This window comes from Grampus griseus (assembly GCF_964374135.1).
Source record: "Grampus griseus genome assembly, chromosome: 13".
Classification (NCBI taxonomy): Eukaryota; Metazoa; Chordata; class Mammalia; order Artiodactyla; family Delphinidae; genus Grampus; species Grampus griseus.
Window position 1 is genome coordinate 70,818,068 of NC_139007.1, and position 16,857 is coordinate 70,834,924.

General features: G+C 33.9%; 1 protein-coding gene across 1 annotated transcript in view; it reads left to right on the forward strand.

The window, feature by feature from the left end:
* STXBP5 (syntaxin binding protein 5) overlaps positions 1-16,857 on the forward strand; it is a 166,136-nt gene that overhangs the window by 58,142 nt on the left and 91,137 nt on the right. The window contains exons 8-9 of the mRNA XM_082669302.1: positions 4,446-4,577; positions 14,426-14,496. Coding sequence (XP_082525428.1) covers positions 4,446-4,577; positions 14,426-14,496 — 203 coding nt within the window. The remainder of the gene's footprint in view (positions 1-4,445; positions 4,578-14,425; positions 14,497-16,857) is intronic.

The window sequence follows — 16,857 nt, forward strand, 5'->3', positions numbered from 1 at the left end:
AACTACACAGTATACATATACTTACACTGTACTTACATAGTATATACATTACTGTAGCATAAAGTTTACTATACTATATATACATTATTGACATTTATGTTTACATATATATATATACATACTTGGGTAGCACATATGTAGTATTACAAGTAATGGTATTAGACTATTAGGAAAAAAGAAATCTTTTATCAAGTTGTATTTGTACTTTAAACATTGCAGAAATAATGGAAAAAGTTGTGCATGTTTGTTGTATTTAAAAGTTCACATTTGGCTATTTCTTTTTGTAGGGTATTTTCTGTTACTTGTTTCTCTCTGTTATCCAAAATATTATGAGCTATTGGTCCCTGTAATTAGCTACTATTTATTTTTGGAATGCTTAATAATTTAATATCTTAAAAATAAAAGGTACTCTTAAACAAAGATGTATATTGTTTTCTTCAGCAAAGTAGAAATATTAGTTCTCTTTATATAATATATATACTTATATATATGTTACACATTTTTTTATATGATAAGATTAGAATGTTTTTATTTATAAGTTCCAGATAACACTGTAAACCTCTCTTGTACTTCTTTTATCACTTTAAAAAAATATATTTAAGTAGCTTTGTGTATAGCTTCTTAACATTACTTATATTTTACAGAAATAATTTCACCTATTAAGGCGACTAAGAAGTTGCTTATTTTAACTTTTTTTAAACAAATAAATATATTTATTTATTCATTTATGGCTGCTTTGGGTCTTCATTGCTGTGTGCGGGCTTTCTCTAGTTGCAATAAGCAGGGGCTATTCTTTGTTGCGGTGCGCGGGCTTCTCATTGCAGTGGCTTCTCTTGTTGCGGAACACAGGCTCTAGGTGTGCAGGCTTCAGTAGTTGTGGCATGCAGGCTCAGTAGTTGTGGCTCACAGGCTCTAGAGTGCAGGCTCAGTAGTTGTGGTGCATGGGCTTAGTTGCTTCACAGCGTGTGGGATCTTCCTGGACCAGGGATTGAACTCATGTCCCCTGCATTGGCAGGTGGATTCTTAACCACTGCACCATGGACTTCTGGGAAGTCCAAGAAATTGCTTATTCTAAGATTGAGTTTATGAAATGTCATGTGTATGTTTTGGAATAAGTTTATTACTATTTTAAGATTTTATTTAGAATTTTGTTAGAGATACTTTGACCCTAAAACATTGTATTAAATATTGGCATTTAAAAATACAACTGAGGGACTTCCCTGGTGGCACGGTGGTTAAGAATCCGCCTGCCAATGCAGGGGACACGGGTTAGAGCCCTAGTCTGGGAAGATCCCACATGCTGCGGAGCAACTAAGCCTGTGTGCCACAACTACTGAGCCTGAGCTCTAGAGCCTGTGAGCCACAATTATTAAGCCCCACATGCCACGGCTATCGAAGCCCGTGTGCCTATAGCCCATGCTCCACAACAAAGAGAAGCCATCGCAATGAGAAGCCCATGCACCTCAACAAAGAGTAGCCCCCTGTTGCCGCAACTAGAGAGAAAGCCCATGTGTAGCAACAAAGACCCAACGCAGCCAAAAATAAAAATAAATAAATAAATTTATAAAATAAATAAATAAATAAAAATACAGTTGATTGTCTTTGTCTATCATCATTTAAATTTTAAAATGTGATCCATAAACATTAAATTATTTTATTTAACTTAAATGTATAAGCATATGAGGAACCCAAATAAATGGACATTGAATGATGATACTAAATGATGACTTTGTATGTAAGTAAAACTCTTAACTTCCAGTTACATGGTTTTTGGGCTGCACTTGGCAGTTCAAGACATTCTAGTAGGATAGCTTTTAGATTCTGTTGACCATTAAGAACAAGAAGTGTATCAACTTGAATAAAAAAGAAGTAATTTAAAGAGAACGTAGGAGAGTGACTTTTTAAATTTTTTTACAGACAAAATTTAAATAATATCAGAACAAAAAATTGAAGGGTAGCAAACTTTGGTCATATAAAAATATTTTTCATGAACATTGGGGTGCATGTATCTTTTCGAATTAATGTTTTTGTTTTTTCTGGATATATACCCAGGAGTGGAGTTGCTGGATCATATGGTAACTCTATGTTAGGTTTTTGAGAAAACTCCATCCTGTTTTTCACAGTGGCTGCACCAATTTACATTCCCAGCGACGGTGTATGAAGGTTCCCTTTTCTCCACATCCTCGCCAACATTTGTTATTTGTGTTCTTTTGATGATAGCCATTCTGACAGGTGTGAGGTGATATCTCATTGTAGTTTTGATTTGCGTTTCCTTGATGATTAACCATGTTGAGCATCTTTTCATGTGCCTGTTGGCCATCTCCATTTCCTCTATGGAAGAATGTCTATTGAGTTCTTCTGCCCATTTTGTAATCAGGTTGTTTGTTTCTTTGATGTTGAGTTGTATGAGCTGTTTAAATATGTGGGATATTAATCCCTTACCAGTCATATCATTTGCAGATATTTTTCTCGCGTTCAGTAGGTTGTCTTTTTATTTTGTCGATGGTTTCCTTTGCTGTAGAAAAACCTTAAGTTGAATTAGGTCCCATTTGTTTATTTTTGCTATTATTTCCTTTACTTTAGGAGACGGATCCAAACAAAATATTGCTGCAGTTTATGTTGAAGAGTATTATGACTATGTTTTCCTCGAGGAGTTTTATAGTATCCAGTCTTTCATTTAGATCTTTAATCCATTTTGAATTTATTTTTGTATATGGTGTTGGAGAATGTTCTAATTTCATTCTTTTATTGGGTTGGCCAAACCATACGTGTAGCTGTCCAGTTTTCCCAGCATCACTTACTGAAGAGACTGTCTTTTCTCCATTGTACATTCTTGCCTCCTTTTTCATAGATTAATCGACCATATGTGCATGGATTTAATTCTAGGCTCTCTATCCAGTTTCATTGAGCTATGTGTCTGTTTTGTGCCAGTACCATACTGTTTTGATGACTGTAGCTTTGTAGTATAGTCTGAAGTCAGGGAATATGATTCCTCCAGCTCTGTTCTTCTTAAGATCATTTTGGCTATTCAAGGTCTTCTGTGTTTCCATATAAATTTTAAAATTATTTGTTCTAGTTCTATGAAAAATGCCATTGGTATTTTGATAAGGATTGCATTGAATCTGTAGATTGCCTTGGTAGTATGATCATTTTAACAATATTGATTCCTCCAATTCAAGAACACAGTATATCATTTTATTTGTGTCATCTTCAATTTCTTTCATCAGCATCTTATAGTTTTTGTAATACAGATGTTTTGCCTCCTTAGGTAGGTTTATTCATGGGTATTTTATTCTTTTTGATATAATGGTAAATGGGATTGCTTCCTTAGAAGATATATGCACCCCAATGTTCATAGCAATTGCCAAGATATGGAAGCAACCAAAGTGCCCATCAAGAGATGAATGGATAAAGAAAATATGGTGTATATATACAATGGAATACTACTCAGCCATAAAAAAGAATGGAATTTTGTCATTTGTAGCAACATGGATAGACTTTGAGGGCATTATGCTAAGTGAAATGAGTCAGACAGAGAAAGACAAATACTGTATGATATCACTTATATGTGGAATCTAAAAGATACAGCAAACTAGTGAATATAACAAATAAGAAGCAGACTCACAGATAATAGAGAACAAACTTCTGGTTACCAGTGGGGAGGTTGGGGAGGGGCAATCTAGGGGTCAGGGAGTGGGAGGCATAAACTGTTGGGTGTAAGATAGGCTGAAGGATGTATTGTATAATGTTGTACAACACAGGGAATATAGCCAATATCTTGTAATAACTGAATGGAAAGTAACCTTTAAAAATTTTATAAAAATTTTAATTTTTTAAAAAAGATAAATAAATAAATTTAAAAGTTTAAAACTTAAAAAATATTTTTCAGATAGTTTTTAAGTGGCTCAGACATATAAAATAAATTTCAGATTTTAAAAGTCACCTTAATAATTACTGTGAGAAATGGGTAACCTGTCTTAAAGCTCAGTCTGAGGTATTTTTAATTGACCTTAATTCCAAATGTATATTTTTGTCTAAAAATTCTAAAATTTTAGTTAATTTCTAAAATTTGTTCTCATCTGTCAATGCAACTAGTTTTTCCAATGGAATATTGATTATAATTGCTTGGTAATTTATGTTTAGTTATTGTTTATTGTAAGAATACATTTTGTTTTCCTGAACTTGTCAATAATACATGTATCACTATCATATTATCCTTACGCTCACTTAAGGAGTAAATAAAGTAAAAATCATTAAAATAGTGTCGGAACCAAATTAAATCTCATAATGACAGGAGGACTGAGTTATGGGAATTTGAGATTAACATTATTGACGTTAGCTTGGGAAATAAGAAAAAGTTTAAAATGAAAAATTAATTATGAATAACTTGGTGTTTAAATAAAATTTTGTTTTTAAAAATGGAATTCTTTACCCCTCTTCTATAGGCTATCCACTCTGTTGCTTGGCATCATGAAGGAAAACAATTTATTTGCAGTCATTCAGATGGCACTTTGACTATATGGAATGTGAGATCCCCTGCTAAGCCTGTACAGACGATAACTCCACATGGTAAGAATGTATCCCTTTTAAATACCACCTAAATTGTGATGCACAGTAAACTGTTTTGAGTTTGCATTTGGATTTGTTTGTTTGTTTTTGATGATAAGGATGGGTTTTCTTTCATTCTGAATTTTAAATATTTATACATACAGAAATAATTTGTAACAACCAGGTAAATAAAATCTCAAATAACTATATTTGCAGTTGAAATTGCAAATATGAGCTTTGAGAAAATGAAGTTACATAATCTTCTAAGTATTCTTTTCTCCAGTAGTCCAAAAAGTAGATAATTTTGTGAGTGATATAGGACTTACTTTAAACTGTTGTCATCTTAAAGTTATCAATTGCAAGTTGCTAATGTATACATAATATGTACTGAAACACTTGGAACTCTAAGATGGTAATTTTATACATTAAAGTATTGTTTTCAGAGTCCCCAAAATGACCCCAAGTTTGATTCACTAGGAAGGCTCATAGGACTCAGCAAAAGGATGGAAAGCAAAATCAGTACAGGGAAAAGGCACACAGGGTGAAGTCTGGAGGAAGCCAGGTTGAAGCTTCCAACAGTCTTCTCCCAGTGGAGTCACACAGGACATGCTTAATTCCTCTAGCAATGAGTTATTACCACATGTGTGAAATGTTATCTACCAGCGAAGCTCACCTGAGCCCAGAAGTCCATAGTTTGTATTGATGTCAGTCCACAGGTACCCTCTGCTTTAGCATGTACCAAATTTTAGATGCTCAGAAGGAAAGCAGAGATTGGTCATAAACCATATTGTTTGTACAGATAATATAGCATAGTGTGCCACCCTTATCAGTCTTGGAATGGTGGAAGCTGTCTTGAAAGCCAAGTTACCAGTTGCCAACCAAGAGAGCTAATCTTACAAGCTGACCTTTCTAGGGATAGCGGTCTCAAGCCTGCTTTGTTAACTTTTTTCTGTACAAGTAATATATACAGAACCTCCATGAAGGTTTTATTAGGGTGCTTATGAACATATTATGAAGACCTTGTTTGAATTTTGGATGAGGCCTAGGAATTTGTATTTCTTTATTAATCTGCATTCTCCCAATTCTACCCTAAGAGGTTCTTAACCAGCAAATTTAGGGAAATAAAAAGGAACTGTTTTTTAAATTGGTAGCATACTAAAAGAGTACTTTTGTAGTTACTGCTAATGTTCCATTGTCTGCTTTAAAATATGAATGCCCACTTTTTTTAAAAAAAATTGGTACATTCTGAATTATTACAATGTAGAAAATAAACAGTCATTAAAAACTTATCTTTCTGTAGCAATATGCATTTTTAGACTTGTTTGTTTTCTAGTAAAAATAATCATTCTTTTAGCCACATATTGTAATATATTTTACCACTGCTTTTTGGTAGCAGTCATCTTCTGGAAAAGCACTTATTTTAAATTTGCTACAGGTCTATTTATGTGTGCCTCCAGAAGATAGCCCTTTTGATAGTAGGTTCCAGTTTTCCCTAATATATTTTTGTTCTTCCTTCTGTTAGTGCCTAAGTCCCTAATCTTTGTGGTACTCCTGAGTATTCCCATACATTTCAGCATCTCCCAACCCCACTGGAACCTAGGAATTCAGAAAACCAAAACAGTAGATGAGTAGTTTCAAGACCTTTAATTTCAAATCCAGAAGGAAATAAAAATAATATTGAAGATGGTAGAAATATGTAATATCGGTTTTAAAGTTTTAAGTTTATCTAAATTTTTATCTGTTTTTGTAAGTCTAGTACAAAGAGGTTTTTTTCTTTCAGACCATTTGAGAGTAAGTTTTCAACATATTGCCCAATCATCCCAAAATATTTCAGTATTTGTTTCTTACAAAGACATTCTCCTATATCACCAAGTTTTGCCATTTATCAAAAGGGTCTATATGCAGGATAGATTTAGTTGTCATGTTTCTTTAGTCTCATTCAAACTGGAACTGTTCTTGAGCCTTTTCTTGACTTTCCTAACTGATAAATTTTGAACATTACAGGTCAGTTATTTTATAGAATGTGCCTCCATTTGGTTTTGTCTGATGTTTTTTCATGTTTAGATTCATGTTGTACATTTTCAGCAGGAATATCCCAAAAGGATTGATGTGTTCTTTTTGCAGCCTCATGTGGAGCTTATGTTTGATTTGTCCTAGTGATGTCTCATACTCTGATCCCTTGATTAAGCTTCTGTCTACTAGGTCTCTCCATTATAACGTTATTTTTTCCTTTTGAAATTAATAAATGTTTTTGATTTTTTCTTGTAATCAATAAGTGTTTTGATTTGGAGGAAATATTTGAGACTCTGTAAACATACCGTTCCTCATCAAATTTTTACCCCCTGGTTTTAGCATCTGTTGTTGTTTCTTGGATGGATCACTTATTGGTTGCCAAATGGTGATTTTCTATTTAATGTTGATACTTTTTTTATACTAAAATCTTAAGACCTTGAGAGCAGACTTTTAGAAGTAGCATAAATAGATTTCTACAGGGCTTGTAATATCTTAGCAAAAAAGGGTAACTAGTTAAAATTACTTTTTTCAAACAAGACAAAGAATATTTGATATAATATGGTTTTTTCAAAATTAGAATCCAAACAAAATGTAAAAGTACATTTTTTTCTGTGGCAGATGTTAGGAAGTTGGATGGCGTTTGTTGGCACAGTATAGCAGCCTAAAAATGTAGATCATCAGAAGTACTGTTTCTTTATAAAATATGAATTATTTTCAGCAACAGTAATGTGATAGATACCTGCCAAAGTTAAATTTATGCTGATAGTTGAGTTCAGTGGCAAAGCTAAGTGCATTTTTATACATTAAAGCACAAAAATGTGTTTTTCATACAGTAGCAAGGTATCACATATTCCATATATACATATACCATATTTGTGGTATGCAGTTTTTGGTATACTAAATATCTGCTTTGATGGATTGAAATTTAGGGCTTTTTTTCATTACTATCTTGTGTTGTGGATTTGATGGATTGAAATTTAGGGCTTTTTTTCATTACTATCTTGTGTTGTGGTCTCTTGTTCTTACTTTCTAACAGTTACGGTAAATCTTGGGTTTTTTCATATCTAAACCATGTAAGGTAGTGGTTAAGTATATCTTATTCTTAAAAAAAATTAATAAGCTTGATAATTGATTAGAACTGATTGTACTTTTATTTATTCATTCAACAAATATTGGTTCTACTATGTGATAGGCACCATTCTACACCTTAGAACAAATAAGCAAAATGTAAGTGAAAGTACCTGGAAACTGACATGCTATATACATATGCAATTATAGTAAATATAAATTTGGATATCTTATTTACTTGGTAGGATAGGACCAAAAGATTTTTAGATTAGTTTTCCCCAAAATGTATTTCACGATACTAATTTTTCCTATGTTAATGAGTTATTTGGTGAAAAATATGTTATGATCAAAGAAGTTTTAGAAATGCTGAATTAAAGTTGAACATTTTCTTCACTACAAGACTTCTTAATCTTTAACGTACACTATGAATTTCTAAGAGGGAAGGTACGTATACACATGTATACATACATATATACGATTGACCCTTGAAAAGCGCAGGGTGTTGAGGTGCTCACTACTGCCTAGTAGAAAATCTGCATATGACCTAAAGTCAACCCTTGGTGTCTGTGGTTCTACATCTGTAGTAGTCTAGTATTTACTACTGAAAAAAATTTGCACATAAGTGGGCCCATGCACCTCAAACCCATGTTGTTCAAGGATCAACTGTATATTTATTATTTATGTTGGTTTATATATTAATTTATTTTATGTAGCTTTTCCCAAACTTATTTGACTTTAGCATCTTTTGTTCACAGAGCATCTTGTGGTTGTCTAGGGTTCCGTGGAATACACTTTGAGAAATGACGGCCTGGTGCTTGAATTATAATTTAATTATAAGACAGTTCCCCAGATTTGGTAGCTATGTTCAGTTTACCCTCCGATGGCATCATTCATTGCCAAAGCTGTTTGTTAGTGGACTCTTATTCTGAGGGGCATAGCAGTTATCTAGATAATGATGATAAAATGGCCAAGAAAGGAGAATAATTTGAATTCATTTAAGGTAATTTTCTGATATAAGGTTGTATAATTTTATGCATATCAAGATGGTTGATAGTCATATTTTTTCAGAAAGTCTCTATTTGGGTATCTGAAATTACTCGACAGATGATTTTTGACCAAAACAAACAAAGAGTGATATCTCCCTTTAATCTAGTTTTTATGAATATCAAAGAACATTTCCCTGGCAGTCAGACAATCTGGAATGTAATTCTAGCTCTGCTGTCTGTGAAATACTTTGTAGAGATAATTACTGTTTTCTGGGACTTCATTTCAGCGTATGTAAAATGAAAGGATTGAGCAAGGTGATTTTTAAGGTGTAAAGTTTTATGATTGTGTGGAAATTAAGCAGGATTTGTACCATCTATTGACTCTGCAAAGTCATTTCATCTTGGTGGGCTGTAAGTTCTGTATGTCTGTATGGTAAGCCTAGTGGGTAAGCCCTACTCTTCCCTCTCTCTCTCTTTTGGCTTGTTTCTCTCCTATGGCAGATAGGCTTTCATTTTTTAGGAGGGAAGAACTTTGGTAGTCCTGGCATGGCTCAGGTACTTACCCTGAAGCAGTCATCATGGTTAAGTGATTTGCTGACCCAGGGCCCCAGAGGATCTCCCATGTAACCCTGGGTATGTGCGTGTGATGTGTTGCAGCGTGAGATTTTTCTGCTATTGTCATGTTCACCAAAGTCAGATTATTCTCAGAGGAAATGGAGATGGTAGATAGTCAAAATCAATAGGTATCCATTATAGGAAATGACATTTTTTAAGATTTAGTTCGTGGAGCTTATTCATCAGTACAATCAATCCATTTATCAAAGAATAACCCAGGATTAGAGAACTTTTATTCTGTTAAACGTTGCTGAAGGAAAGATAAATTCAAACTTCACATAAGTAAAGCTAACTTAATGTAATATTTTAAGGATGTGACATATTAAAAATTTCTATTAATCTACTTTTAAGATTTACCTGAAGCATAATACATTCAATAAATAACAAATCCATACAGCAGTTCTTTAATGTAGTCCATTACAGTTTTCCCTAGTTTTTATATTTGAGTGTTATAAGATAGCAAAGAGCAGAGCAAGGTTATTTTAGTCAGAAGGTGCAAAGACATAATCAAAAGCAGTATTCTTGGAAAACTGTTAATAGTTTAATATGACCAATGTTTAAAATTCCTTTGGGCGAGTAGCAGGAAACTAAGACAGAACTGCATACAGAGGCAAAAATATACCTTGTAGTATGCTAAAGAGTTTGGACTTCATGATGGAGACCTAGGAAATGATTTTATAGTGAGAAACATAAAATTTATATTTGGAAATACTGCTTTGATGGTATTGCATCAGATGAGCTGGGAGCAGAAGAGGGAGGTCAATTAGGAAGCTGTTGTTAACAGTAAATAATGAAGATGTCAATTGTGACTGCTAATGAGAAGAAATGGACATATATAATGAAATTCTGGAATTAGAATCAATAGGACTTTGTTGATTGTGGCTGGGTAATTTTGGGGGATGGGAAGCAGGGCATAATAAGAGACAAGAAGAAATCACATGTGACATGGAGGTTTATGTGATTTATTAAGTCGAGTTTTATATTTAACCAGATCTTTTCAATGATTTATCAAAGTAGTTCACAGGTAGTTGAAAGAGTAAGCACACATTTTTCTACGGAGGTGGCATAGCAGTTAAGAAGTGAAATGACACTGAATGGTGAAATCCAGTGATGCTCTAAATGTCGTTTAGCTATATGTGCTTTATAAAATCTTAGCTAGTGCCTTATTACTTGATTTGATTTAGAAAATGGTTAGTCTAGGATTACAGATGAATAAACCTTTCAGGAATATAAGCAATAATCAGTGGCATAATTTTAAAAACCTGAGTTGAAAAAAGATCAGAGTATGCAAATCAAAAGGACTCACTAATTTCCAAGCAAGATTAATGAAAAATCACTATAAAAACTGTAACATTTTTAATTTATAGAGATAATGAAACTACTCTCTTAGCATCCTTGTATGCATCCTTGCGTCCATGCATTTTGTCCAAACTTTTATAAAAAAAGTTTATTTATAAAGAAGTAAAAATCAGACCGGCTTTAAACTTTAAGTTTAAATGCTGGACACAGTAGAGCAATACCAAGAGACTATTGAGCAAGACAAACCTTAAGAATTTTGTACCTGGTCAGGTTTCATGTATCTGGTCTTCTTCAGAGCAAACATTTAAATTCCTGACTGAAAGGTCGTATATCTCTGAACAGATTGAAATAGAGGTTGAAATTCTTACTTTGTTCCTTGTACAGCATGAGGGACTAGCTTTCAGATTTCAGCCTCCTTTTTTCCATACCTTTCTGATTACCCCAATTCTCTCTCCCACCTCAAGAAACCAGTCTTTTCCCCTGGCAGTCCTTTCCTGTCCCTTGATCTGGTGTTCTACTTAACTCTATCACTAGTCACTTGTTGGTTCTTGTAAGTTAGGATGCCAGAGGTTCAAGAGTCCATTGCATCATCATTTTCTGCATAAAGAGGTGAAGAGATGTTTCCCTAGGATCTTAAGGCAGGATTAGATGTTCTAGTAGCAGTTGAATGGTGTGTATTTATAAAAATTTAATGTACTAAAAGTGCCATTTCATATCAGTGGGGAAAGCTCTGATGGTTCAGTAATAAGGCTGGCAGGTGCATACCTGTATCACAACTCGTCACATTGTACACTTTAAATACTTGCACTGTATTGTCTGGCAATTATAGCTCAATAGAACTACACAAATAGTGCTGAAATTATTAAAGAAAAAATACCTTCCCTATATCAAAATATACTTCAGAAAATAAATGTAGTAAATGAAACTATAAAGCAATTACAAGAAAAAGCAAAAAAAAAAAAAATTGTAATGATATTTGTGTGGGGAAGAACTTCCTAACCATGAAACCAAAGAGGCGGTGACAAAAAAGAATGATAGTTTTTTTTCGTACACATACACATATGATGATACGGGATCGTAGCGTACCAGCCTCTTCTCCCTAAACGTTCCCCGACATTAGCAGCCCAGTCCCCTTTCTTGCCCCACCAGGTAAGCTGTGTCAAAAATCTTACAGGTGTTCTTCCAAAATATATGCATTTCTAAAATCGTATGTATTTACACACACATATACAAACATATGAGATTTTTTGGTCATTGTTTTACAAAAATAGAACTATATTAGTCTATTTTGCATCTCACTTTTCTTAATCCACTGTACTTGAGGAAAATCTCTCCATGTCATCTGGCACAGCCCTAATTCCTTCACTTCAATGGTAGCGTATCAGCCAATTGTTTGTCTCACAGTTTTTCGCACTTTATTCAGCCATGCCAAATTGATGGGCGTTAACTTTATTTTCAGTTTCTGATCACTACAGATTGTGCTGCCTTTACCTTTCTGTATGTATTCGATAGGAATTTGTCCTTTTGTTTCTGTGGAATAAATGCTTATGAGTAGAATTGCTACTCCTTGAAATTTACTAGTTTTACATATTTCTATTTTTCATAAATGTTCTCAAACTGCTTTTCAAAAAGACTGTATCCTTCGCATTTTTACCAGCCATGTATAAGTACCTCTCTTCCATTGTTCCTGCCAGCAGTGGTACTATAGCTCATTTTACTTTCTTTTTTTGTTAACTTCCTGTTGGCCCAGAGTCTTAGAGTTGGCCAGAGATGAATGACTGGGGCCTTTTCCTTTCCTAGGTCTTTCCTGGGCATGCACACTGCCTTGCACATGTATACAGCCTTTTAGATTCCTAGAGTATGTCCAGTTCTTCAGGATTTTTAAAAAGTTCCTGCCCAGGATCTTATTTGCCTCAACTAAAACCACAGCCTTAGGCAGCTGTGATATTGCCAGCAGATTGCTATTATTTCTGTGATGCCCTGGAGGTAGGGCTTTTTGTCTCCCTGAGCTGATGTCTGTTCTGTCAAATGAAATTGCCACAATGCCTTGGGAGTAGAGTTTTTCAGGGAGCTGTAGATTGGGACAAAGTACTGATTGCCGTCTAGGGAATCTGGTTTTAATGGAACTGCAGATAAACTTCAGTCCTCTCTATTGGCTGATGATGCTGTTGCCTTTTCATGGTACTGGGCCACTGAGCTGGGGAACAAGGGGAATAGGAATAGTCCTTGTCAAAGCATCCCAGTCCCCCTTGTCTTACCAAGGTTTGGTCATTTCCATTGAGTAGATAATGTTAACGCTCATTTTGTGGCTTCAGTTAATTTGCAGAGTTTATAGTAGGTGAGCGAGTTCAAGGAGGTCACACTTTGTCATTCTGGAAGTCAGTCTCCTTTTTTAGTTTTGTTAGCTGTTCATAGGAATTGAGTCCACCATGTGAACCTTAAGGTCATTTTGTCCAAATTTAAGAAAAGCTGTTGGAATTCTAATTACATTAAATTTGTAAGTTAATTTTGGAAGAATTGCCATTTTAGGATTTTAAGTTTTCTTAAATAGAAACATGATTAAGACTGATAGACTTATTTAATCAATCATAAGTGACACTAGGGATAGTATTTGCAACATATGGATACAATGTTAATGACCTTCGAATATTAAGTTTATTTTTAAATATAAAGAAGATAACATACAAGCACGGGTAAAAGATATGTTATTTTTAAAAGAAGAAATACAGATGATCATAAAGCCTAAGAATTTTCCGTTAGGGATTAAATCAATACAAATTAAAATGAGATACCCTTTCCACTTACCAAATCAGAAAAAAAAAGAGCACTGTTCAGGAAGCGTGTGGCAAAATACCCTCCTACACTTTCTTCTTCCTTTCTGGAATACAGTTCTACCTAAGTATCTCTTTTCTAGAAATTAATCCTAAAGAAAAATTATTAATTTATTCACTGATTAAATAGTTACTGAGTGTCCACTCTGTGCCAAACAATGTTTGTCACCATGGATGTATCAACAGAAAACACACACTTAAAAACCTTTGCTTTCATGGAATTTACGTTCTTGTTGGTGAGGCAAACAACAAACAAAAGAAAATACAAACTTTATTAGAATGAGCTAGTTACTGTGGGGGATAAAGCTGGGAAAGAGGATAAGAAGTGTTGGGATAGCGGTGTGTGTTTGGGATCTTCACAAATAGTATAATAATGGTGAGACTGATTAATCCCTAAGAAATGGGAATAATATGTTTTATTTTCTTTAATTTTTCTGAGTTGTTAATACAATGAACATGTAAAAATAGATAATAGAAATCAACCTTTTTAAAAATAATCAAAATTCTTTGACAGTATGAGTTTCTGACACATTTTATAGAGGTTGGTTTATTTTAGCAATCTTCTGGACATTGCAATGGATGGCTTTTACTTTAAGAGTGTAAATGTAAATGAGTAAGAGAGTAAATGTAAATGTAAATTTATGCTAATGAATTTATTAGCATAGGGATTTAATTTTGCAGCCTGTCACTTTGGGTGAAAATATGACTTAGATTTATTTTTCTCAAATAAGCTGTTTTAAAACTTGAATTCATTGAGCAAATTGAGACCCTATTTTGCTTATCTTCAACTAAGAACATTGGAAAGACTGAATTTCTCTTACTAGAATTTTATCACATAAATGTTGTTGACAAGTTATTTTATTTACTTTTTAGCACTGAATTTCAAACAGTAAATTGATCATTTAAAATATCTTATTTTGTATTAAATACTTCTTTCAAGACCACTTTAAAATGTTTCATGGTGGATTTCATTATATTTCATTTTATAAACTGTCAATGTATAAGAATTTAGAGTAACTTAGAATTTTAGAATTTAATGCAGGAAAATATATTTTAGGAAAACAGTTAAAGGATGGGAAGAAGCCAGAACCATGCAAGCCTATCCTCAAGGTGGAATTCAAAACGACTAGACCTGGGTAAGATTTTACTTCACTGACAGTATTCATTGTATATAATTACTGAAGTAGCACTGACGGCTCTCTTATCATTTATTTTTGAAAGCCTACTTTAGAATGGTCTAACCCAGTCATAAATTTTATGCTTTCTTTATTTAGCAAGATAACTAAAATGGATAATTTTAAGATAAAATATTTCATTGTGTTCTCTCTGTCTTTAGTAATTTCACAATATATCTTGGAAAGTTTGAATTATTTTTCTTGTCCAACTTTATATGTTCTATTAGCTTAGTCTTCAGTAGCAGTAGTGTTTATTCACTAGTGAAAATTGTGGAATAAGCAATGAAGAAAAAAGATTTAAAATTTAACCTGTTTATACAATATATGTTCATTATGAAAGTTATAAGTATTCTTCAAAAATTAAATCTTATTTTAAGAATATTTGGCAATTCTAATAATAAATACAGCTTAATATCAAAAGAAGATCATCAGTAGTATTTGAAGAGACTGATTTACACTGTGAATTAGGTATAAGATTTATATGGTTTTTACGATTTACATATCTTACATATGTTTTTTGTATATACCAAATGTTATATTTAAAAATGTAATAAAGGAAAAATTTTTTTAAGGTTTCTTTGAAAATTCCACATCTCTTTAACCTCTAAAGGAGCCCTTTTATTTATGTTCTAGTTTCCTAGGAAAGGTGTATGGTTTTATTTACTAGAGCTATGTTGTAAGAGAGTGAATTTATGTAGTGTATATAGTGCAGTGGTTCTCAGATTATGGTCCCTGGGCCAGCAGCCTTAGATGAGAACTTGTTAGAAATGCAGGTTCTCAGAACTCACCCCAGACCCACTGAATCAGAAACTCTGTCTGTGGGTGAAGCCCAGCAATCTGTTTTTACTAGACCTGCAGGAGATTCTGATGCACACTAAAGTTTAGAACCACTGGCACATTTTTTTATATACCAGCTTATAACCACTGGTTATTATAACTGGCTTACTTCCCTTTTCAATCTGTTCTTTTCTCAATCTAATTCAACTCAGCCTTTTTCTCATTCGAAGAAAAGATAGTAGGCTGAAGAATCTTAAGATTGCTGTTATTTTTCCTTGATCCCCTTTAGCCTTCCTCTGGGACCCAGAAGATATATTGTGTTCAGACAAAAGATTGACTGAACTCCAAGAGGAATAGCATCTGTTTAATTGACCGTGGCATCCCTCACTGTGTGACCTTTGGCACAGAGTTATTTGACTTCTTTGTGCTTTAGTTTCCTCATTAATGACATAGATGTGATAATAGGTTAAAAGGTTGTTGTAATGAATTAAGTGAGATAATCATGTATTCAAAACATTTCACACAGTGCCTGGTACATAATGAACTTCCTATAAACGGTTGCCCTTATTTTTATTGGGAAACCTCCAACCACCAAGTGCCTTTTATTTGCTGTAGGTGTTCTATGGCAAATGTATGTGAATAGGAAAGCATAGCAGCGAAACGGCATGGGGTGGGGAACCAGAAGAAAAAACCCTATGTTTATAATACAACATAAAATGAACTGTCTAAACATTTAAACTGACAGTGCTAACTGTCTTCTGAATTATCTAATCATTTTAACAACTGTTGGTTGGCAACAAAGGCAGAAGTACAGGGAAGATTTTTTTTTTTCCTCTCTGTGTTCTACCTATTCCCGTTTTCACTCCTATATAGTGGTAATATTTATAAGTTCCTGGTTTCTTCAGGATGGCAGTGATGTTTTTCCTTTCCTAGGATCAGAAATGAAAGAAGTCTGGCTCTTTTGTATGCATTTGTAGGCACTGTTAAATAGATCCATAGGCTAACCCTCTGGTAACAGTCTTCTCCAGCTTCCTAATTTCTTTTTTCACCTGGGATAAGATTTTCAGTGAATTAAATGAGCTCTCTTTTTCCTCACTACATGACTCGTTTCCTTGAGATATCGCCCCAGAATTCTAGCACATAGCCAACATTGGGAGCTACTGGAACACCCCTCCCATCGAGAGCAGAATCACCCTCCAGTAAGCAAGCTAGGCAGCTCTCAACCTTTCCTGTTCCTAGCAAGTGTCTGGGGCAGGTGCCGGCAGAATGTGTTCTATCAGTTCATGTTGGCAAATTACCAGATTTTATTAGAAGGGCCATCCTTCCCTGCTCAGAATCTTCCACATTTTCTTCTCTTTACCTAGAAATAATTCAAGGCCGAAGGATTCCCTCTCACCCATTATAGTTCAGCATAGATGTCACTACTTTTAAGGATGTCTTGGCCATGTGGACTAGATTGTGTCCCCTAGTAATATACTCTCAAAGCATGCTGTATTTTTCCTTTCTAAAACTTATACTTGTCATTAATAATGAAATTATTTGTTT